At 46.6% G+C, this 24,951-nt stretch overlaps 1 protein-coding gene across 1 annotated transcript in view; it reads left to right on the top strand.

Annotated features, from left to right (window-relative positions):
- LOC145361267 (fibroblast growth factor 17-like) overlaps positions 1 to 7,906 on the top strand; it is a 41,238-nt gene extending 33,332 nt beyond the window's left edge. Inside the window, exons 3-5 of the mRNA XM_080216897.1 lie at positions 3,480 to 3,657; positions 4,796 to 4,902; positions 7,613 to 7,906. Of these exons, the coding sequence (XP_080073023.1) occupies positions 3,480 to 3,657; positions 4,796 to 4,902; positions 7,613 to 7,906 (579 nt within the window). The remainder of the gene's footprint in view (positions 1 to 3,479; positions 3,658 to 4,795; positions 4,903 to 7,612) is intronic.
- Positions 7,907 to 24,951: the final 17,045 nt, after the last annotated feature.

The following is a 24,951-nucleotide window of genomic DNA, read 5'->3' as shown; positions in this document are numbered from 1 at the left end:
CCTCCTGGTGAGATTGCCGAATGGAATCTGTGAATATTTATGTGCTGTGGACATGTGTCCACGGGAGAATAGATTGAGGCTTGGTTCAGTGAGGGTGATGGAAAAAATGCTACAGAGAGGAGGGATTTTTTTTTCGACGTGATTAAAAATAGCAAAGGCTGCAAATGGATTGCGGGACAGGAGGACCATCCTATTCTACCCTGCAGACCACCAGGGAGAAACCTCCAAAGGGACCCACCCCACCCCCCGTGCTGATCGCAGCAAATTTTCAACTTAATCTGCTTCCAGTATCCAGATAGACAGATAGGTAACATTTATATCATGCCTTCCCTGGCCTCCAAACATCCCAAAGGGCTTTACATCCAGAAATACTTTTCCAAAGTGTACTCAATGTTGTCATGTCGTGGTACATTATGTATTAGTATGTCACAGTGATAGCACAAAAAAAGGCCATTTGGCCCATTGTATCTGCACTAGTCAAAGACAAACCACCAAACTATTCTAATCCTATTTCCCAGCACTTAGCTCATGATCCTGTGTGCCTTGGCGTCGCAACTGCACATCTGAATACTTCTTCAATGTTACGAGGGTTCCTGCCTCCACCACCCTTTCAGGCAGCGAGTTCCTGCCTCCTCCACCCTTTCTGTGAAAAGGTTTTTCCTCACATCCCCTCGAAACCTTCTGCCTCTTACTTGAAACCAGTGCCCCCTGCTCATTGATCCCTGCGCTGAGGTTTCCTCCTGTCGACTCCATGCCCCTCATAATTTTATACATCTCAATCATACCACCCCCCCCTCAATCTTCACTGCTCGAGGGAAAACAGCCTCAGTCTACCCAATTCCTCTTTGTAACTAAGACTCTCCAGACCAGGCAACATCCTGGGAAATCTCCTCTGCACCCTTTCCAGTGCCTCCTATAATGTGGATTCCAGAACTGCACACTATACTTTAGCTGTGGCCTAACCAACGTTTTATACAGTTCCAGCATAACTCCATGCTCTTAAACTTTTAGCCTTGGCTACTATAGGCAATTGTACCTTCTTAACCACTTTATCCACCTGTCCTACTACCTTAAGGGAGCGGTGTTCATGCACTCCAAGACCCCTCTGATCTCCAGAGTCCTACTGTTCATCATGTCTCACCTCGCCTTGTTTGTCTGCCCAAGTGCATCACCATCATTTACCTGGATTGAATTCCATTTGTCACTGATAAGCCTGTCTATATCCTCCTGTAATTTAAGGCTACCCTCCCCACCTTTTACCATCCCACCAATTTTCCTATCATCTGCAAACTTACTGATCAACCCTCCTCCGTTCAACTCCAAATTATTTAGGTAAGCCACAGCAGCAAGGGTCTCAACACTGCTCCCTGAGGGACTCCACTCCTGAGGGACCCCACTCCTGAGGGACTCCACTCCTGAGGGACCCCACTCCTGAGGGACCCCACCAGACCCAGTCTCCCAGTCAGGAAAACACCCCCTGGCCATCACCCTCTGCTTCCAGCCTCTCAGCTAATTCTGCTTCCAGTTTGTCAAATTCCCTTGGATCCCCTGGGCTCTTACCTTCACTGTCAGTCTCCCACATGGGACCTTATCAGAAGCCTTGCCAAAGTTCAAGTAAACTTAGTATACAAAAATATATTATCACTGTGGGCGATCTAGAAATCACAGAGAAATGGGCCCATTGTGTGATACCATGAAAAGGACATCATTTGCTCATCGCCTGAGTACAATTGATGATTTCTTGCTCTACACAAAATGCCTGTTGCATTTGCAACCAGCTAAATGCTAAATTCACCCTCGTGTCAGGGGGATTAGCAGGGTAAATGTGTGGCCTTTGGGAATAGGGCCTGGGTGGGATTGTGGTTGGTACAGACTCGATGGGCCAAATGGCCTCCTTCTGTACTGTATGATTCAGTGGCTCGGCCCTGTTCTCAGGATGGGAGGTGGACACATCACTGAGGATGTGCTATTTGCTGAGGTCACTCAGGCCAAGAGACAGACGGGTTGTCCAAAGGCCTGACTGAAGGAAAACTCTCAACGTCAATCACAACAAGTGGAAAAGTGCAGATGACAACCAACGCAAATGGTGACACCAGCTTTGGGCAGGAGTTTGTCATCACATTGATGTGTACTTTCAGAAGCTCCGAAGCAGACGCCAGCCCTGCAAACAAGGTGTCAGCAGAGATCACCCCACACCACTCAGTGAGGGAGAATGTTATAAAGAGCTTTCACCTCTCCAGGCACAGCTTGCTCTGTCATCAGAACAAGGGCAGCAAATGATCTGATCTGACCTTGAGGCTACGTTTCCATCATGCTCTACAGATGGATAGATGCCAATCTCTCAAAGCGACAACTTTACTGAAGAACTTATATGGGACTTCTTGAGGATGAGAAAGACCTTAGTTCGATAAATGGGTGTTCTTTCCTTCTCGTAGCTTTCAAGAACTTCTTTGAAATGCCTAGAACTCGATGGCCTCCTATCCATATTGCTTCAGGATGATGGTTCCAGTCACCGGGGCTGTGGAAATGCAAACTGTGCTTCGATTCAGCACTACTTTTGCCCAGATTTTGCCGACGGTTGTGAGCACACCCTTTGGGTCCTTGCTCAGCTGGAGTTGCTCACTCTCCAGGACTGGAGGGGGGCACAGGTTTAAGGTGTGAGGGGCAAGGTTTAAACGAGATGTATGAGGCACAGAGGGTGGTGGGTGCCTAGAGCTCGCTGCCAGGGGGAGGCAGTGGAAGCAGATATGATAATGAGTTTTCAGGGTCCTCTGGACAAATACATGAATAGGATGGGAGCAGAGGAATATGGTTCCTGGAAGGATAGGGAGTTTTAGTTCAGTTGGGCAGCATGGTCAGTGCAGGCTTGGAGGGCCAAAGGGCCTGTTCCTGAGCTGTAACTTTCTTTGTTCTTTGACTGTCCTGGATTCTCCAGGGATGAAAGCTCCATGTGCAAAAAACCTGAGCAAAACCCTGGAACTCTAAAGAGATTTCACTTTAGAAATGTGCTTTCTTTAACTATTGCTGAGAAAAGAGACAAGCTGTCAAAGTTTTTTTGTTGTCATTCATCAGGACAGATTGGTAACAATACTAAAACGATGAAAGCTGCCGATAGCAGATCTCTTTTTTCCAGCAACACCCAGGCTATGTACTACCAAATGAATGTTTATATTTTAATTTGTTCTCCTTTGTTAATTTTAAAAGTATTGAACACAGGGAGTAAAGGATACTCGAAAGGTGGACACGTTTACAGACCCAGTGACGGTTCTTTGGGGAGGTTGGGGTTCATGCAATGACACCTCCAGCCATATGTCCAACCAGAGTTGGCAAACCTCCGCTCAGCGCAGACTGGCAGAGGGATGAGTGGGGGGAGGGGAGAACTCACGCACACCGTGCGATCCGCGATCACGTGCCCCAGATCGCTGGGCTCCGGCACAGTAAAAGCAAATTGATTTTATTTCTCCCTTTGCAAACAAAAGGGGGAGAATCAATCGTCTCCTAATTTTAACCAGCACGTGAGGGACCACACCAGGAACAGTGACCAGCTCAGTCGACGGCACATCCGGGTCTACCAGCTGTACAGCCGGACCAGCGGCAAGCACGTCCAGATCCTGGGCAAGAGAATCAATGCAACCGCTGAAGACGGAAGTAAATACGGTAAGAAAGTCTACCCGGATATTGTGGATTTACCACTGGCTGTGTGTAGTGATGCCTGGACAGGATGGAGGTACTGACTAATTGTTCTGTCAACCCAACCGAGGAATGATTGGTGTAAGTGAGAATGATTGATTTAACCACATCATTTTCAAAATGTAACTCTTCCCCATTCATAAATAGACTCCACTTTCAACCAGTCCCAAAATTCAAACTGTTTCTGTATAGAATAAATATCTGGGAGTGAGTTACAGACTGGAATCTAATCGAGGGGCTCAGGGTGGGGTTTATATATAGAATAATAGATACCTGGCAGTGAGTTACAGACTGGAATCTAATCGAGGGGCTCAGGGTGGGGTTTATATGGAGAATAATAGATACCCAGGAGTGAATTACAGACTGGAATCTAATCGAGGGGCTCAGGGTGGGGTTTATATATAGAATAATAGATACCTGGCAGTGAGTTACAGACTGGAATCTAATCGAGGGGCTCAGGGTGGGGTTTATATGGAGAATAACAGATACCCAGGAGTGAGTTACAGACTGGAATCTAATCGAGGGGCTCAGGGTGGGGTTTATATATAGAATAATAGATACCTGGCAGTGAGTTACAGACTGGAATCTAATCGAGGGGCTCAGGGTGGGGTTTATATATAGAATAATAGATACCTGGCAGTGAGTTACAGACTGGAATCTAATCGAGGGGTTTGGGATGATTTACATATGGAAAAGCAGATCTTTCTTCATTCGTTGTAAGGATACCTGGGAGTGAGTTACATGTGGGTAATTAATCTAGGGGTTTGGGTGGTTTATAGATAGAAAAGCAGCTCTTTCTTAATTAGTTATAAGGCCAGTTTCTGAGCTCATAACTGATGTGTTGAGCTTTGCTTCCAAAAGCTCATGGCAGCAGCGAATGAACGGGAAGGTGGTAGTCAGGAAAATCACAGGCACCTCCCTTCATTTCTCTTCAGAAGTGGGGAAGCCTCGGAATACCCAAGGAGAATGGGGGACAGCATTTTATCCCCCAACAACAGAGATACCGCCATTGTGTTCTGTTCCAGTCCATGTGGCCTGAGCAGATATTAATCCAGTCCCTCTTTGAAGAAGATCACTATTTTAATCGAGGATGTTCTTCTTGCAGCCAAATTGCTGGTGGAAACGGATACATTTGACAGTCGAGTCAGAATCCGAGGAGCGGAGACCGGACATTACATCTGTATGAATAGAAGGGGAAAACTTGTTGGAAAAGTAAGTGACTGGACAGTGTGAGGTCTGCACTCTTCCCAGGGTCTGTATGTGTCGCGCTAAGTCCACGAGGTACACACAGAATTGATCAGTGCCTTCCTCACATCAGTGTGAAACATGTTAACATTGGCGATTAAATGTTGTGGGATTTCCAACCTCTCCAGCCGACTGAAAGGACCTTGTGAACAAAGAAAATTACAGCACAGTATCAGGCCCTTCGGCCCTCCTAGCCCGTACTGACCGTGCTGCTCAGCTGAATTAAACCTTCTTCCAGGGACTGTATGCCTCTATTCCCATCCTATTCATGTGTTTGTCCAGACGTCCCTTAAAACTCACGATCGTATCTGCTTCCATTACCTCCCCGGTAATGAGTTCCAGGCACCCACCACCCTCTGGGTAAAAGACTTGCCTTGTACATCTCCTTTAAACCTTGCCCCTCGCACCTTAAACCTGTGCCTCTTAGTAATTGATTTTTCCACTCTGGGAAAAAGCTTCTGACTATCCACTCTGTCCGTGTCCCTCATGATCTTGTAGACTTCGATCAGGTCTCCCCCCAACCTCCGTCACTCCAGGGAGAACAAACCAAGTTTCTCCAACCTCTCCTTATAGCTAATGCCTGCCTTACCACGCAGCTAGTGAACTAGCGATTTATACAAATTTAACATAACCTCCTTCCCCTTGAACTCTACACCCCTATTCATAAATCATCGGATACTATCTGCTTTATTAACCACCCTGTTAGCCTGAACTGCAACTTCCAGTGACTTATGCACTCAAACACTCAGGTCCCTCTGCTCCTTCATGCCTTCTGGAATTGTATTCCTTATCAGAGAATCCCTACAGTTGGCCCATCAAGCCTGCACCAACCCCATTCAGGGTAACACAGAATTGTAACAGCAGTTCCACCCAGGCCCTATTCCCACAACCCCACATATTTACCCTGCTAATTCCCCTGACACTGGGGTTAAATTATCATGGCCAATCAGCCTAACCCACACATCTTTGGAGTGTGGGAGGAAACCGGAGCACCCGGAGGAAACCCACGTAGAGAATGTGCAAACTCCACACAGACAGTGACCCGAGGCTGGAATCGAACCCGGGTCCCTGGCACTGTGGGGCAGCTGTGCTAACCATTGTGTCACCCCCAAAGAGAATATTACATTGTCTTTCCATGTTCTTCCCAGCAAAATGAGTCACTTTGTATTTCCCTGCATTGAACTCCATCTTCTGCTCGTCGCACCAACCTGTTGTTTGAAGTTCTACACCATCCTCCTCATGGTTGCAATTTTTCTATCATCCGCAAACGTTAAAAAATATTCTCTGTATGCCAGAGTCCAGATTATTAATATATATCAGAAAAAAGCAAGGGGCCCAATACTGATCCCTGGGAGCTGGATTCCAAACCTTGCTCCAGCACAAAACACATCCATTCCCCCGTTCCTCATTATTTCCTGACACACAGCCATTCCCTGTCTGTGTTAGTACTGTCTCTTTTGTCCCAGGAGCGATAACTCTACTCACGAGCCTGTGACATGCTGTTGCATCAAGCATCTTTTGGAAACACATGTAAACCACATCAACAACACTACCCTCACCAACCCTCTGTGTTCAGAACAACTTCAGCAACTTTCCCGGAAGAAATCCACACTGCCGTTCCGTAATTCACCCACGTTTGTCCATGAGGCGACTAACTTTGTCCCAAATGATTGTTCCTGGAAGTGAAACTGACTGGCCTGGAGTTGCTGGGCTTTTCTTTAGTACCCTTTGTTTGAACAAGGGTGTAACGTTTGGAATTCTCCAGTCCTCTGGGACCACTCCTGAGTGGCTGGAAGTCGGAAAACTTCTGGCCTGTGCACCTGCAATTTCCACTTTCACTTCTTGGGTGCTGGTCCCAGTGCCTTATAAGATCATGAGGCATAGGAGCAGAATGAGGCCACTCGGCCCATCAAATCTGCTCCCCCATTCAATCGTGGCTGATATTTTTCCCATCCCCATTCTGCTGCCTTTTCCCCATAACCCCTAATCCCCTTATTAATCAAGAACCTACCAATCTCTCTCTTAAAGACACTCAGTGACCTGGGCTCCACAGCCTTCTGTGGCAAAGAGTTCCACAGATTCACCACTCTCTGGCTGAAGAAATTCCTCCTCTAAAGGATCATCCCTTCAACCTGAGGTTGTGCCCTCTGCTTCTCGTTTTTCCTACTGGTGGAAACATCCTCTCCACGTCCACTCTATCCACGCCTCACAGTATCCTGTTAAGTTTCAATAAGATCCCCCCTTATTCTTCTAAACTCCAACGAGTAAAGACCCTAGAATCCTCAACCGTTCCTCACACGACAAGCTCTTCACTCCAGGGATCATTCTTGTGAACCTCCTCTGGACCCTTTCCAAGGCCACCACATCCTTCCTTATCTGTTCACAATACTCCAAATGGGGTCTAACCAACTTTAACTCTAGATAATCTATCTAATACTTGCTTCTGTTCAAGATTAAATCCTTGTGTTGTCTGAATTACTTCCTCTTTTACTTGGGTAGCATCTTCTTCTTTGGTAAAGCCAGACGCAAAGTATTAAGCTAACAGCCATACCCCACCCCCCCCCACCTCCATCTGTACATCCCCTTTCTGGTCCCTCATCGGCCCCACTCTTCCTTTTACTATTTACGACGTGGCTTCACATTTTAAATGTAGCACTGATTTTTGTTTTCAATCCAGCTGGTTGGAAAGGGAAGAGATTGCATCTTCACTGAAATCCTCTTGGAGAATAACTACACAGCGCTGAGGAACACCAAGTACAACGGCTGGTACATGGCCTTTACCAGGAAGGGGCAGCCCAGGAAAGCCACCAAGACCAGGCAAAACCAGAGGGAAGTCCACTTCATGAAAAGACTCTTCAAAGGGGAGCCGCTCTTCCCAAACCAGGACCGGCAAAGGCACTTTGAGTTTATAAATTACCCCGTCACCAAAAGGACTCGGAGAACCCGTCTGCCAAGGAGGCATCGAACCTAGAGAAGGACAGCTCCAATGACTCTCAATATTTTTTAAATAAGATGTTTTATTTTTTTACACTTGGTTTTAATGGGTAGATGGTGGAACATAAGCAGGTTTTTAAAAAAAACACAAAAAACTGATTAAATAAAAAAATAAACGAAACAAGCTGCTAAACATCAAAGGCTGTTCAATGTGTGCTAGATTGTGAATGCCACAAGTTATTATGTTTAAATTCAGAGATGGCACATCAGAAAGGAAATCCAGATCTTAATCAGAAATATAAAGGAAGATTTGTATTTCTGTGGCATCATACGCATCCTGGCGCAGCAGTTAGCACAGCTCTCTCATAGCACCAGGGATCTGGGTTCGAATCCCAGCTTGGGTCACTGTTTGTGTGGAGTCTGCACATTCTCCCCATGTCTGTGTGGGTTTCCTCCGGGTGTCCGGTTTCCTCCCACAGTCTGAAAGATGTGCTGGTTAGGGCTCATTGACCCAAACAGGCACCAGAGTGGGGCGACGAAGGGAATTTCACAGTAACTTCATTGCAGTGTTAATGTAAGCCTTACTTGTGACTAATAAATAAACAAACTTTTCAGGACATCTCAAAGTGCTTTACAGCCAACTTTGAAACTGTACTCAAAACATTCTCAAGCTCCTGCCACATACTGCTGAAGAATTGAGAGCGTGTCTCAATGTACAGCAATCTCGCCTTAGTGAGTAAGTCATCAGTTCGAGTCCCACTGCAGGCAGCATCTCGGCCCACGTGCCCAGTGCAGTACCGAGGGAGTGCTGCTTTGTCAGAGGTGCCATTCTTAAAATGAGACTTTAAAACAAGGCTCCTCTTGCTCTCCTAACTGGGCATAAACAAACTCTTGGACACTATGTTGAAGAAGAGCGGGGGAGCTCTTCCCCAGTATCCGGGGTAAATATTCCTCCTTGAATACAGCATCACCAATCTCCTTCCTGTTAATGGGGTTTAAACTAGCTGCTGTCTTCCCTCCATGGCTACGCTGTTGAATAGAAATCATCAACTGTGAGGGACTTTGGGACATCCTGACATCACGAAAGTCACAAGAGAATGCAAGTTCTTTCCTTCTCCGGCCTCATCTTTTGTGGAGGCCACAACCAAATGGAACACAATTTCATGTCACACGGTACCTTGAAAAGAGCCCTGTTACCCTTCCAGTAAAAGGTGAGGGACGAGTGCTGGGAGAGGTTCCAAAATCTTCCCAATGAGGAAATGCCCTGGGGTCCGGTTTCCTGCCCACTTTTCACAGTGTTCTCAGGGTAAATGCAGAAGCAGAGAGCCAGAAGGCATAGAAATATAAAACCTGCCATGGGAGAAAGGAAATCTTCCAGAAAAGGTGAAACTATTATCAGCAATTACCTCCATGGGTGAAATTTATTTGAAGTAGCCCTGACCAAACTTGCTGAATCAGCAATGTAACTTCCATCCATTGCTCTCTCTGCACACAAAGGACACATTGAACTGCTTGCCATGATGTAAGCAAATTTAGTGAACTGACCACTGGCTTGTGGGAGGCTGTTTAACCATGAGGTGGCACGGTGACACAGTGGTCAGTGCCGCTGCCTCACAGTGCCAGGGACCCGGGTTCAATTCCTGGCTTGGGTCACTGTCTGTGCAGAGCATGCACATTCTCCCCATGTCTGTGTGGGTTTCCTCCGGGTGCTCCAGTTTCCTTATACAGTCCAAAGATGTGCTGGTTAGGGTGCATTGATCTGAACAGGCACCAGAGTGTCGCGAGTCGGAGAATTTCACAGTAACTTCATTGCAGTGTGACCAATAAGTAAACTTTAACATGAGGGGAATAACACAATATTCAGTCCACACCTATGCACTCATTCCTGTAACAATTTGGAATGGCTGACTTTTCCCGACTCCTGTGCAAGAAACTGAGGTTAATTGGAGGGTAGTTGATTTGACCCAGAATCGGGATTGGATGGAGAGTGGTGTGGGAGTGACAAATCTTTCTTTTTGCTCCATGTGTCAGAAGTGTTCTCTGGGTGACTGTGATCTCAGTCACAAACGTAGCTCCACATTACGTGGAAAACTCAGCAGGCCTGGCAGCACCTGTGGAGAAAGAAACAAGAGTTGACCTTTCGAGCCCACAAGACTCTTCTGGGAAAGAGTCGGATGTTCTGCTTTTCTTTCTGGTCTCTTGTTCCCACAGTATTCTGCTTTATTACTGGAGCACTTTGATTCTGCACAGGCAATATGAGCAAGCCATCAGAATGAAGGGGTGCTGAAGCATTTTGTCCCCACCACAATGGAATAGAGCAGTTGGGAGAGTCACCAGTCGGTTGTAGCATTTGCACTGAATACCTGTGTCACCACCTTTCCTGATGAATCAAAATAACCAGGCAGACAGAAGAAAGGTAAGTCAGAGCACGGTGAAGCCTATTCCAACAGAGCAGGAGGAGGCCGCAAGCCTGTCACACACAAACATAAAGTTATCCCCGTGAATCTGTTACTCAGGAACAGGGAGCAGGCCATTCAGCCCATCAAGCCTGTTCCTCAGGAACAGGGAGCAGGCCATTCAGCCCCTCAAGCCTGTTCCTCAGGAACGGGGACGAGGCCATTCAGCCCATCAAGCCTGTTACTCAGGAACGGGAAGCAGGCCATTCAGCCCATCAAGCCAATTCCACCCTTCAGTTGGATCATCGCTGATCTGTACCTCACATCTGTTTACTGTCCTCTGAACCAATAAGGATCTATTATTCTCTGGATTGAAAGCTTTGTTTGACAGACAGCCTCTTCTGGAGGTGACACATTCCAGATTCCAGTGACCTATTGTGTGAAGACATACTTCCTAATTTGCTGATGAATTACCGATTGTAATTTGATGTCCTCAGATACTCTGTCGATGAGCCCGTGTAAACTCGATGGGCTGAATGGCCCCCATCTGCAGTGTAGGGATTCTATGATTCAGTGTTCTTTATTGAGTCAACAATTGAATTTGTTTTTTCCTCTTTTACCCATTGAATACTTTTAACATTTTAAACACCTCTGTTAGTCCAGCCCTCAATCTGAAATTTAAGGAAATTGGGTTGCCAACTCGAGCGTCACAGGCTCATAGAGGTTTCCAGCATGGAAACAGGCCCTTCAGCCCAACTTGTCCATGCTGCCCTTTTTTTAAACCACTAAGCTTGTCCCAATTGCCTGTATTTGGCCCATATCCCTCTATACCCATCTTACCCATGTAACTGTTCAAACGCTTTTTAAAATACAGAACTGTCCCCGCCTCTACTATTACCTCTGGCAGCTTGTTCCAGACACTCACCACTCTCTGTGTGAAAAAATTGCCCCTCTGGACACTTTAGTATCTCTCCCCTCTCACCTTAAACCTCTGCCTCTCGTTTTAGACTCCCCTACCTTTGGGAAAAGACATTGACTATCTTACTGATCTGTGCCCCTCATGATTTTATACACCTCTGGAAGATCATTCCTCAGCCTTCTACGCTCCAGAGGAAAAAGTCCCAGTCTATCCGGCCTCTCCTTATAACTCCATCAAGTCCCAGTAGCATCCTAGTAAATCTTTTCTGCCCTCTTTCTAGTTTAATAATATCCTTTTACAATTGGGTGACCAGGAGGCAGTATTCCAAGTATGGCTTTACCAATGTCTTGTACACCTTCAACAAGACGTCCCAACTCCTGTATTCAATGTTCTGACCAATGAAACCAAGCATGCTGAATGCCTTCTTCACCACTCTGTAAATACCACTCTAGTTGGATGTATTCCTGGAGATTTCATTACATGGTCTCCTGTTTCCAATCACCCCACTCACTGGTCAAACAGTCTTTTGCTGCATCTCCAATATATTTACAATGAAGAAACCAATTGTTCGGAAATCCCAGAGTCAGTCATGTTTAAAATTGCTGGAAAGGGATATACAAAAGTGTCCAGAGGGGCAATTTTTTCACCTCACCCTCATCAGGACTAAGGACAAGACTAAACTTCAAAATATCAGAATAATTTTGACTGCAAGGGAAGAGGCTGCAGATTGGTTGGAAGGTCTCTGATACTGATTGGCTGAGGCATTGCCATGGAGAGAGCAAGAGGAAGTCACATGTTGGCCAGGCCAGGTAAGAATGGCAGATTTCCTCACGTAAAGGAAGTGAATAACACAGGGTTTTTGCAACAACTGATGGGAGCTTTGTGATCAGATTGATGAATTAATTCATGGTGGGATTTGAATCCATGTCTCTGGAGCATCGGTCTATGGATTACTTGTCCACACCACCATTTCCCCAAATGTTTTCCTTAACCCTTATTAGCTGACTAGAAGTTTAAGTGTTGAATTTCCCAGCTCCTTGGACCAATTCCCAAACTGTGATGCCTGTTACTTGTGGCTATAATACTCACCAACCATAGTTTAATTTCCTTTCTCATTTTTTTCAAAGCTGAAGGTGCCTGGGATCACCCCTGCTGCCTACTCACTCTCCAGTTAAGCGATAGGCCCCAAGCCTGGGCTTCAATTTATTCCAGAGACAGACCAAATAGGAGGGGGAGTAGGTCACTTGAACCTGTTCCACCACTCAATATGCTTGTGGCTCGATCTCGACTCCTGTGCTCTCCCCATTCCCTACGGAGTTCTCACCCTCCTGCTCCCAGTCCTTCCCAAGTTCACTCAGTTCCTGATTATTTTGTCAAGTCTGCAATAGGCCCAAGCCTGGGCCTCAATTTATTCTTATCCTGCTGCTGCCCCCCCCGCCCCCACCGCATGCCAGGTCCACTTCTACCTCGGCAACTCTCTCCAGGTAAGAGGTGGCTTGACTTTTTTTTTAAACTTTTACTCGCGTTGTATTTGTGAGAAAGCATCATTCAATGAGCAACGTGTAAAAAATCTTTTGGAAGTATTGTTGATAATCAAATGTTGGTAATCTTGTGGATATTAATAACGTGTCAGTTTATGAGCATCAGGAGAAAGGTGAAATCCAGAATTGCGTCACTGTCTTGTTTCTTGGTGATGATTGGGGGTGTGTGTGGGGAGGGGGGGGAACGGTGTTGGTTTGAGTAGCAGCATTGTGGATTTTAAAGTATTGTGTTTTTAAAAAAGGCATTTTGTGTTCTTCAACTTGTGGCTCCTTGTCCTGGAGCTCTGACCTTCCAGGCTTAGGAACTCTCTCCCTAAATGTCTTTGTCTCACTATCTGTTCCTTCTACTTAGAGTTGCTCCTTTAAATTCTACCTCTCTGATCAAGATTGAGGTTGCCTGATCTCATTTTTTCTTATGTTTGGTGTCGTGATGTGCTTAAATTGTTTTAATGGCACCGTATAAATGTAAGTCTTTGTTGACATTGGGAATACATTTCATCCCTTTTTGGGCTTGGTCTTGACCGCAGTGTGAAACTGGTAAAAGTGAGCTGCTCCTTCGGAAGGGGTGACTTCCACTGAACTCCAGGGAGTCAAACTGGGGCAAGGTGTAAAATGGGCTGCCATCTCATGATGTATTAATAAACTGGTTGGACTCTAACCTGGTATTGTGAGACTTCTTACTGTGTTTACCCCAGTCCAACGCCAGCATCTGTACATCATCTCATTACGCACCATCGTAACGGTCCAAATCTACCTCCTTGTGTCAAGCATTTGCTGGAAGCAGTGCAAAATGTATCTTGCATTGGTTTTAACCTCAGTCCCCCTCCCCCAGCCCCGCTGCGACCTGGTCACACAAGTTAATTGGAAGTAATTTTTGCGGATTTGCTTTTCCTTCCATTTTCTCTTTCTTCTCCAGAGATCTCCTCTCAGTCGGCACTTTTCAAGGCCGAGAGGGTCTCTTCAAAGCTCCCGGCTCTCAAATGGTTAAAAGTTCCCACTGCAGTCCCCGTAATCCGCTTTGATTGAAGCCAACCACTACCTGGATACATTGTGAGCCAGGGATTCGAAAGGTTTTTTTTGTATTTTCCCAGATCAAAGCCCCGCCAATCTCTGTGTGAGGGTTGGGATCATAAAGAGCCTGGGTGGGGAAAGTGGCTGTGAAGGTTGTAATCATTTCACCAACAATCAGTGGGTTAATTAAAAATGCTGTGTTTACTGTGAATGTCCAGGGCCCAGCGTGGGGTCCTAGCCAGATACCTGTGGGAAAGGTAACACCTCTAAACTCAATCAACTTCCGAATGAATGAGGAAAACCCTAGATCCCATTCTCCTGTCACAGTAGGTTCCCTTTCATACTCCCCACTTTTCATTTTGTCCTGACAAGGTGTGACGCACCGTTTGCCCAAGTGTTTGAAGACTGCTTTCTTCCTCGCTCGCCTTGACAGAGCCAAGGTATCACAAGCCATTAAATTGGATTTCCAGAGATTAAAAGCAAATTGTTTCTTTTTGAACGGAGGCGGGTTACATGTTTCCTTTGCTGAATAAGCTCCTTTGTTTCCGCAGCGAGCTTTGACTCAGCTGCGTAAATCGAGTTTGCCAATATGTCGGTCGCCCCTTTCTGCAATAAAACCCTATTACTGAACGGTCGGAACACGCAACAAAGAAACAGCCTTCAAACAGGGTGGGCAGAAAACCATTTCATTTCCACACCTTCCCGCCTTGGGCTCTGTCAGGAACAACTTAAAATCCTTGACATAGTTTTCAGATACACGATCAAATTTAGCTGGTTTGCAGAAGTTTCGGCCCAGGAGGAGACCATTCGGCCCACTGCCGCACTGCCAGCACTCATGGTCAACTTTGCTCAATGCCCCATGGCTTTTACTTTGCTGTATGTGCTCTACCAAAGTTCATTCAGTGAATCCAATCCCTCACCCATGCCTGTCAAATGATAGAAGCAGGCCCTTCGGCCCATGGTATGTCTGCTGCCTCTTTGAAGCAGCTATCTAATTCATTCCAGTCCTGGAATAATTTTCCCTTCAAATTCCTCCCTTCTGAATGTTCCTGTTGGATCTATTTCTGCCAGCCTTTCCCATCTTAATAAATATTGATTTCCTTCAGGTATTTATCTGATTTTGTACCGTCTGCCTTCCACAACCACCACCTCCACTGCACCCCCATTCCCACCCTCTAAAACTTCCCATTCTTTCATTTCATAAGACCTGAAGACACAGGAGCAGAATGAGGCCACTCAGCCCGTCGAATCTGCTCCCCCATTCAATCATGTCTGATATTTTTCCCATCCCCGTTCTGCTGCCTTTTCCCCATAACCCCTGCTCCCCTTACTCATCAAGAACCTATCTATCTCTGCCTTAAAGACACTCAGTGACCCGGCCTCCACAGCCTTCTGCGGCAAAGAGTTCCACAGATTCACCACTCTCTGGCTGAAGAAATTCCTTCTCAAATCTGTTTTAAAGGATCGTCCCTTTAGCCTGAGGTTGTGCCCTCTGCTTCTAGTTTTTCCTACTAGTGGAAACCTCCTGTCCATTTCCACTCTATCCAGGCCTCACAGTATCCTGTAAGTTTCAATAAGATTCCCCCCTCATCCTTCTAAACTCCAACGAGTACAAACCCAGAGTCCTCAACCGTTCCTCATACGACAAGCTCTTCACTCCATTCCAGAAGTCCATCCCTGCTCTTGTATTCTTGCCCTCTCAACATGAATGCTAACATTGCATTTGCCTTCCTAACTGCTGACTGAACCTGCACATTAACCTTCAGAGAATCTTGAACAATGATTCCCAAGTCCCTTTGTGCTTCTGATTTCTGAAGCTTTTTCCCATTTAGAAAATAATCTATGCCTCCTCAACACTGGCCCCAGCTTCCTTCACCTTTCATTGTCTCAGCCTGAAGCTGCAGAACTTCCTGTCCATGTTCTGTTTCTCCATCTCACTTTCCCTGCCTCCAAAAGTCTTTGTCTGAGATTTTGGTTCACTCCCTGCACCTCCCCACCCGTACGCTGTGATCCCATCTTAGGTGGCACGACCTCTATCTTTTACCCCCATGTCATTCTGAAGTGTCTTTGCAGAACGAGAGTAAAATACTGCAGATGCTGGCAGATGGAGTTTAGTATAGATAAATGTGAGGTGATGCATTTTGGGAGATTGAACCAGGGCAGGATTTACTCAGTTAATGGTCGGGCATTGGGGAGAGTTACAGAACAGAGAGATCTCAGGGTACAGGTTCATAGCTCCTTGAAAGTGGAGTTACAGGTGGACAGAGTGGTGAAGAAGGCATTCGGCATGCTTGGTTTCATCGGTCAGAACATTGAATACAGGAGTTGGGACGTCTTGTTGAAGTTGTACGAGACATTGGTAAGGCCACACTTGGAATATTGTGTACAGTTTTGATCACCCTATTATAGAAAGGATATTATTAAATTGGAAAGAGTGCAGAAAAGATTTACTAGGACGTTACCGGGACTTTATGATTTGAGTTATAAGGAGAGGCTGGATAGACTGGGATATTTTTCCTCTGGAGCGTAGGAGGCTGAGGGGTGATCTCATAGCGGTCTATAAAATAATGAGGGGCACAGATGAACGAGATAGTCAATATCTTTACCCAAAGGTAGGGAAGCCTAAAACGAGAGGGTGTAGGTTTAAGGTGAGAAATACAAAAGTGTCCAGAGGGGCAATTTTTTTCACACAGAGGGTGGTGAGTGTCTGGAACAAGCTGCCAGAGGTAGGAGTAGAGGTGGGTACAATTTTATCTTTTAAAAAGCATTTATTCAGTTACATGGGTAGGATGGGTATCGGGGGATATGGGCCAAATGCAGGCAACTGGGATTAGCTTAGGGGCTATAAAAACAGTGGGCAGCATGGACAAGTTGGGCCGAAGGGCCTGTTTCCAGGCTGTAAACCTCTCTGACTCTATGCTGGCAATATGAGATGAAACTGTAGAGTGCCAGAGGAACTGAGCAGCCCTGGCAGTATCTGTGGAGAGAAACGGGGCTGATGTTTGAGTCCGTGTGACTCTCCTGTGGAAACTCAACTCACGCCGGACTCTAAATGTCAGCTTTGTTCCTGTCTCCACAGCTGCTGCCGGAGCTGCTGAGTCTTTGCAGCATTTGTAGGGTTTCTTTCACCACCCCAGGACGTCCCAAGGCATTTTAAAACTCTTGTTCAATACCTTGTGCACTGAGCGTGGCAGCTGACATGCACACAGCATACACAAGCCGTGTTTGCACGCGTGAAACCTGGTCTCAGAATTGAATCCTTCAGTCGTGTTTCGGTTAAGCTACACTGCAGCACCCACCCCACCCCTCCTCCTCCCCCTCAAAGCCTACTTGGGTAGTGTAGAGCTAAATGCACTTCGCTGAATGCGGTGTGACAAAGCCCCTGTAACAACTCGAGCATCACCTCCTCCACTTGGCACTCTCATCCCGAGGAGGTAAAGACCATTGACAACTTTAATCTCAAAACATGTACCTGACTATTGCTTCTTAATGGTTTTGATGACCTCACCCTTCCCGACATACAGCTCCATCTGCCGTGGTTTGACAGGTGTGGACTGTAAATGGAACAGGGGAAAGTCCAGCAATATGCAGCATTATTCCGTGCACAAAAGTCAGAGAGACGGTCCCCTCATCCATGCCCACAAAAGGCAGTGTCTGACATAACGTATCACCATATTAACCTTGGACTCCTCATCCCCCAGAGCAGCTCAACCACCGAGACATAGAGGAGAACCGCTGGCTAAGTCACAATGAGAACACGGAGTCCAGATTGGGGTTGAGGATTAGAGGAGCATTGGAAGAAAAGATGAAATAAGGTGATTCCAGGGATAAGATATGGAATATGTCGAGGGACAGGTAGTATTGAGTATTGCAGAAGGGCTTGGACAGGTTAGGAGAGCGGGCAAAGCAGTGACAGATGGAATACAATGTGGAAAAGTGTGAGGTTACGCACTTTGGAAAGAGGAATGGAGACATAGACTATTTTCGAAATGTGGAAATGTTCAGGAAATCAGAAACACAAAGGGACTTGGGAATCCTTGTTCAAGATTCTCTTCAGGTTAACATGCAGGTTCAGCCGGCAGTTAGGAAGGCAAATGCAATGTTACCATTCATGTCAAGAGGGCAAGAATACTACAGCAGGGATGTACTTCTGAGGCTGTATAAGGCTCTGGTCAGACCCCACTCGGAGTATTGTAAGCAGTTTTGGGCCCTGTATCAAAGGAAGGATGTGCTGGCCTTGGAAAGGATCCAGAGGAGGTTCACAAGAATGACCCCTGGAATGAAGAGCTTGTCATACGAGGAACAGCTGAAGACTCTGGGTCTGTATTCGTTGGAATTTAGAAGGATGAGGCGGAGGGGGGGATCTTAGGAGACAGCAAGGCCTGGAGAGAGAGGACGTAGAGATGATGTTTCCACTATTAGGAAAACCTGGAACCACAGGGCACAACCTCAGGCTAAAGGGACGATCCTATCAAACAGAGATGAGGAGGAATTTCTTCAGCCAGAGAGTGGTGAATCTGTGGAACTCTTTGCCACAGAAAGCTGTGGAGGCCGGGAGATTGAGTGTCTTTAAGAAGAGATAGATAGGTTCTTCTTTAGTAAGGGGATTGGGGTTTTGGGGAAAGGAGAATGGGGATGAGAAAAATAGCAGCCATGATTGAATGGCGGAGTAGACTCGATGGGCCGAGTGGCCTAATTCTGCTCCTATATCTTATGGTCGAAAAGATTTTAGATATTGAGATGAGACTGGAGAAACCGGAGACCTTTACTCTTGAGGAAGATATGTCAGAAGTGTCCAAACTTTGAGGATTTTTGATCAGATGAATCTGGCATAACTGTCTATGCAGGCTGGTGAATTGAAAACTCAGAGGCATTCACATGACGGGTAAAAAGAGTTTCTGGGCAAATCAGTAACAGGGAAGTGAAGAAATATTTGAAAGGAAATATTTAAAAGGCAACGTGCAGCCGAACAAGGTAAAGTGGAGAGCTCATAAAGAAATGAGGTAGCGACAATGGGTCAACTGGTTCCCACTTAGGCTGCAAACATTAAACAACCGATTGCCAGCCAGACCTGCCTCCAACATCTTGTCCTCAGCAAGTGCTCAAAAAAGGGATTTTTAAATTTATTGGCACATTTCCCAACTTATCTCTCCACGTTCCTTTCATGGGATGTGGGTATCACTGGCTGGGCCAGTATTTGTTGTCCATCCCTCGTTGCCCTTGAACTAAGTGGCTTGCTGGACAGTTTGAGAGAAGAGAGTCAGCCACGGTGCTGTGGGTCTGGAGTCACACGTAAGCCAGACCAGGTAGGCACGGCAGATTCCCTTCCCTGAAGGACATCAACAATGACAACAAATCGTGATGGAAATGGCACTGTGAAACTGGTTTTGTATTTAGATGATTATTCCTTGATTAAAATGAAATGGGAGTCTTGAAGCATGTCCCCATGGTGTTAGCCTGGACCTCTGGATAACTAGCCCAGTGACATCACATCTGCATCACCATCACCGTTCCATAAAATTCCCCCTTCTCCGATTATCATAGAATAAACGACACAATTACCTGAAACATTATTTCCATGTGTAGAAATGTTCCAAGTTTTGTACTTGTCCCATGCTCCACCTTGTGACCAGGGCCTTTTTCAGCCTTGCCCCCTGACCTGGTCTGGTGTTGATGCCCCACACTTGCAGTGTTTACCCTGGGGGGTGGCTTTGTGAGCCAACACGGGGAGGGGGACACAGTGGGAAGATTGCAACAGCTGCCCCCGCCCCCCCCTGTTTTTCAGGTCTCCTGTTAGTGGCTCTTTCTCCTTGGTCCAATCCAGGAAACAGCGAGCAAACTCAGCCAAGACCGGCGAGGTCAATTCGAACTTCTTGCTGAATGAATTATATTCACCGGAGTTTCGAAGAGTGAGAGGGAATCTCATAGAAACTTATAAAATTCTAACCAGGTGGATTCAGAAAGAATGTTGTGAATTTTTCTGGATCAGTTTTCCTCTGCTGGTCTTTTAAAAATTAATTGTGACTTGGGCGAATAAGGAAAGGAAGCATGGATTTGTGGAGAAATAATCATGCCTTACTATCTTGCTGGAGTTTTTTGATGAGGTGGTATAAGTTACATAGAAGCTAGAAGCAGGAGTAGGCCATTTGGCCCTTCGAGCCTGCTCCGCCATTCATTTTGATCATGGCTGATTGTCAAATGCAAAATCCTGATCGCCACTCCCCCTCTTTCCCCCCTCATATCCCTCCATCCCTTTAGCCCCAAGAGCTATATCCAATTTCTTCTTGAAATCACACAACGTTTTGGCCTCAACTCCATCCGGTGGTGGTGAACTCCACACACCGACCATCCTTTGGGTGAACGTGATGTGGAGTTGTCAGCGTTGGACTGGGGTAGGCACGGTAAATCGTCCCACAACCAGGTTCAAGTCCAAAAGGTTTATTTGGTAGCACGAGCTTTCGGAATGTGGCTCCTTCATCAGGTGAGTCACCTGATGACTCGGGATTTTAACCTGATGTTGTGAGACTACTTACTGTGCCTGTTCATTGAATTAAATATCCTGATTCCCCCCCGCCTCGACTCCTTTTAGCCCCAAGAGCTGTATCTAATTTCTTCTCAAAATCACACGTTTTGGCCTCAAGTATTTTCTGTGGGAATGAATTCCTCACATTCACCAACCTCCGGGGGAAGAAATTTCTCCTCGCCTCAGTCCTAACAGGTTTACCCCTTATCCTCAAACTGTGACCCCTTCGCCATTGGGAACATTCTTTGTGGATCCACCCCGTCCAACCCTGTTATAATTTTATAAGGTTCTGTGAGATCCCCTCTCACTCTTCTAAACTTCGGTGAATAAAATCCTGATGAGGAAATTGCTGTTGATGGTGTACATGGGATTTCCAAAACATGTTTGGTGCAGGGCAATGCAACAGGCTCGTAACCCAAGTTATAGCTCATGGAGTGCAAAGGAGAGCTGCTGGAAGGATACTGAATTAGCAAAGTGACTGGAAGCAGTGAGTGCAGGGACTAAGTGAAGCAAGCAGTTAGGAAATAAAAAAGGGGGCATGAAAAAGCACCAGCACCATGACGAGGGAGAATTCCAAGATATTCTCCGAGTATAACAAGAGAAAGAGTACAGACCAAGGGCAGCATGGTAACACAGTGGTTAGCACTGCTGCTTCACAGCTCCAGGGTCCTGGGTTCGATTCCTGGCTTGGGTCACTCTGTGTGAAGTTTGCACATTCTCCTCGTGTCTGCGTGGGTTTCCTCCTGGTGCTCTGGTTTCCTCCCACAGTCCAACGATGTGCTGGTTACGTTGATTGGCCATGCTAAAATTGCTGTTAGTGTCCTGAAATGTATTGGTTGTAGGGATTAGTGGGTAAATATGTGGAGATATGGGGGGAGGGCCTGGGTGGGATTGTGGTCGGTGCGGACTCGATGGGCTGAATGGCCTCTTTCTGCACTGTTGGGGTCCTATGAATCTGTATGTGGAGCTGGAGGACATTGGTAGGGTGTTAAATGACGACTTTACATCTGCCTTCACTTGGAAGAAGGAGGATGAAAGGACAGGATCCAGGGAGAGGGGCTGAGATCATCACAGAATCATAGGATCCCTATAGTGCAGAAGGTGGCCATTCGGCCCAACGAGTCTGTACCGACCACAATCCCAGCCAGGCCCTAATCCCCCAGACACTAGGGTCAATTTATCACAGCCAATCAACCTAACCTGCACATCTTTGGAGTGTGGGAGGAAACCCACGCAGACACGGAGAGAGTGTGCAGACTCTGCACGGACTGTGCCCCGAGGCCAGACTTGAACCCAGGTCCGTGTTGATGTTGTTGAACGGTTTGACACAGGGGGTGAGGAAGTCTCGGCAGGCTTAACAGTGGACAAATCTCCATGTCCAGATGAATTGCATCCCGGGCTGCTGTGGGAGGCAAGGAGGAAACTACAGGGGCTCTGACCCCAATTCCCCTCTGGCCACAGGGGAGGTCATGATGCAGAGTTGCCGGTGTTAGACTGCGGTAACCACAGTCAGAAGCCTCCCAACACTCGGTTCAAGTCCAACAGGTTTATTTGGTAGCACAAACCACAAGCTTTCAGAGTGCTGTCTCTGAGAGACTTGTGTTACCCAGTCAACCTGTTGGACTTGAACCTGGTGTTGTGGGACTTCTGAGGGGGGAGATGCCAGGGGATTGGAGGACACTTGCGTGGTTTCACTTTTCAAGAAAGTTTGTAGAGACAGACCAGTGAGTCTGATATCGGTGGCAGAGAAACTGCTCGAGAAACATCTGAAGGAGAGAATTAATCTCGATTTGGAAGGGAAAGGTTTAATCAGGGGTCGTCAGCACAGCTTTATCAGAGCAAGGTCATGGCTAACAAATGTGAATTTTTCGGGGAGGTGACCAGGTGTGTAGGTGAGAGAAGTGCAGTCGATGTAGTTTGTATGGATTTCAGTAAAACCTTTGACAAGGTCCCACGTGGGAGACTGATGCAGAAAGTAAGAGTGTACAGGATCTCGGGTCACTTGGTACAATCGCTCCAAAGATGTCTTCGTGGTAGGAGATACAGGCTGATGGAGGCTGTTTGTGTGAATGGAGGCTGGTGTCAGTGGCATACCACAAGGGTCAGCGGAAGGTCCCTTAATGTTTGCAGTATACATAAACGATACAGATGAGAATGTGAGGGGATGATCAGGAGGTTTGTGGATACCATGAATGTTGGCAGGGCAGTTAATAGTGAGGAAGAAGGTTTTGGGTTGCAGGAGGATACAGATGGGCAATTCAGTGATAGGATTTAACCCTGTGAAGTGTGAGGTGATGCACTTTGGAAGGAGTAACAAGACAAGAGAGTATACAATGAATGACAGGACCCTCTGAGGGTCAGGGAAACAGAGGGATCTGGGAGTGCTTGTCCACCAATTTCTGAAGCAGCAGGAAAGGTAGCTCAGAAGGCCTAAGGAACAAACCCACGCAGACACGGGGTGAATGTGCAAATTCCACACAGACAGTGGCCCAAGCCAGGGTCCCTGGCACTGTGAGGCAGTAGTGTTAACCTCTGTGCCGCCACAGCATAGATTATAAGAGCAGAGGGGTTATACTGATGCTGTATGAAAGTTTGGGATGGGCGCAGAGATGAGAAACCTGGCAACCTTTACAATAGTACCTGGATGAAGATTTGCATTGTCAGAACCTTCAAGCTTCGAGCCAAGGGCTGGGAAGTGGGATTAGTGTGCATTTGATACAGTTGTTGTTGGGGTAGACTGGATGGGCTGAAAGGCCTCATCTGTACCGTATGACTCTGACTGGATAGACTGAAGAAATTGGAACGATTTTCCTTGGAAAAGAGAAATGATGAAGTTCTTGAAAATGAGGAATTGTTTGGGTGGAATATATAGGGAAAGACTTCCCGTTGGGACAAGATTGGAAAAAATGAGAGGGCAAACTTTAAAGTAATTGGCAAGAGAAGGAATGGAGATTGGACAGCACGGTGGCATAGTGGGTTAGCGCTGCTGCCTCACAGTGCCAGGGACCCGGGTTCGATTCCCAGCTGGGGTCACTGTCTGTGTGGAGTCTGCATGTTCTCTCTGTATCTGCATGGGTTTCCTCCCACAGTCCAAAGATGTGCGTGTTCGGTGGATTGGACATGATAAATTGCCCCTCAGTATCAGGGGGATTAGCTGGAGTAAATACATGGGGTTCTGGAAATAGGGCCTGGGTGGGATTGTGGTCAGTGCAGACTCGATGGGCTGAATGGCCTCCTTCTGCACTCGATGGTTTCTAAGTCTTGGAGGTGGATTTGATTTGACAACGGTGGCACAGTGGTTAGCACACTGCCAGGGACTGGGATTCAACTCCTAGCTCGGGTCACTGTCTGCACAGAGTTTGCACATTCTCCCTGTGTCTGCGTGGGTTTCCTCCCACAGCCTGAAAGACGTGCTGGTTAGGGTGGATTGGCTGTGCTAAATTCCCCCTCAGTGTACCCGAACAGGCCCCAGAGTGTGGCGGTGGCTGGGGGATTTTCATGGTAGCTTGATTGCAGTGTTCACGTAAGCTGACTTAGGACACTAATAAATAAAGTTAAAGTTCGATTTGAGGAAGAATGTATTCAGGCAGCAAGTGGTGAAGATTGGATTGCACTGCCCCTGAGTGCGGGTGATGCAGAATCAATCGAGGATTAGATTATTATCTGAAAAGGAAGAATGTGCAGAGTTATGGGCAAGGGAATGGAGTGAGGAATAGTGCTCATTAGGAGAGCTGGTTTAGTAGAAAAGAGGGGCTGAATGGCCTGTGCTGCAACAATTCTGTGAAACGCTCTCTCTCTCTCACTACTGTCTGCCTTTAATTTTCAACTCTGGGAAAATCGATTTTAAACAAAGCTACAGCAGAGGTGACATCAGGACATTGTGTTATGCATCATTTTCTCTCATCCGTAGGTTTCAGATTGTAAATTGCTTTGGAATGTCCTAAGATGCTCTCAAAAAGCAAGTTCTTTCTTTGTGTTTTCAGCAGTTAGGGTCATAGAGGTTTACACCATGGAAACAAGCCCTTCAGCCCAGCTAGTCCCAATTGCCTGCATTTGGCCCATATCCCTCTATATCCATCTCACTCATATCATGTCTAAACGCTTTTTAAAAGACAAAATTGTATCCCCTTCTGCTACTACCTCTGACAGCTTGTTCCAGACATTCACCACCATCTGTGTGAAAAAATTTGTCTCTCTCCCCTCTCAGCTTAAACCTATGCCCTCTAGTTTTAAACCCCCCTACCTTTGGGAAAAGATATTGACTATCCAGCTGATCAGTGCCCCTCATTATTTTATAGACCTCCATAAGATCACCCCCTCAGCCTCCTATGCTCCAGAGAAACAAGTCCCAGTCTATCCAGCATCTCCTTACAACTCAATCCATCAAGTCCTGGGAGCATCCTCGTAAACCTTTTCTGCGCTCTCTCCAGTTTAATAATATCCTTTCTCGAATCGGGGTGACCAGAGCTGTACACAGTTGGAGGGGATTGTGGGGGTGGTGTAATTCTCTGGGGGGCCTTGCATTGTGGCTGCTTTTTGTGATAGTGGTCACAGCTTTTCAAAACCCACCTGTGGCATTCACGGAACACGGAAGTTGCTGCAAACGTGAACACTCCCTCCTATATTTCACAGTAACTTCATCGCAGTGTTAATGTTAGCCTACTTGTGACACTAATAAATAAACCTCAGCTG

Source organism: Carcharhinus amblyrhynchos, chromosome 34 (assembly GCF_965287045.1).
Source record: "Carcharhinus amblyrhynchos chromosome 34, sCarAmb.v2.hapA, whole genome shotgun sequence".
In the NCBI taxonomy this organism is placed as follows: Eukaryota; Metazoa; Chordata; class Chondrichthyes; order Carcharhiniformes; family Carcharhinidae; genus Carcharhinus; species Carcharhinus amblyrhynchos.
The sequence above is the reverse complement of the archived record's forward strand: the minus strand, read 5'-3'. Positions and strand labels throughout refer to the sequence as shown.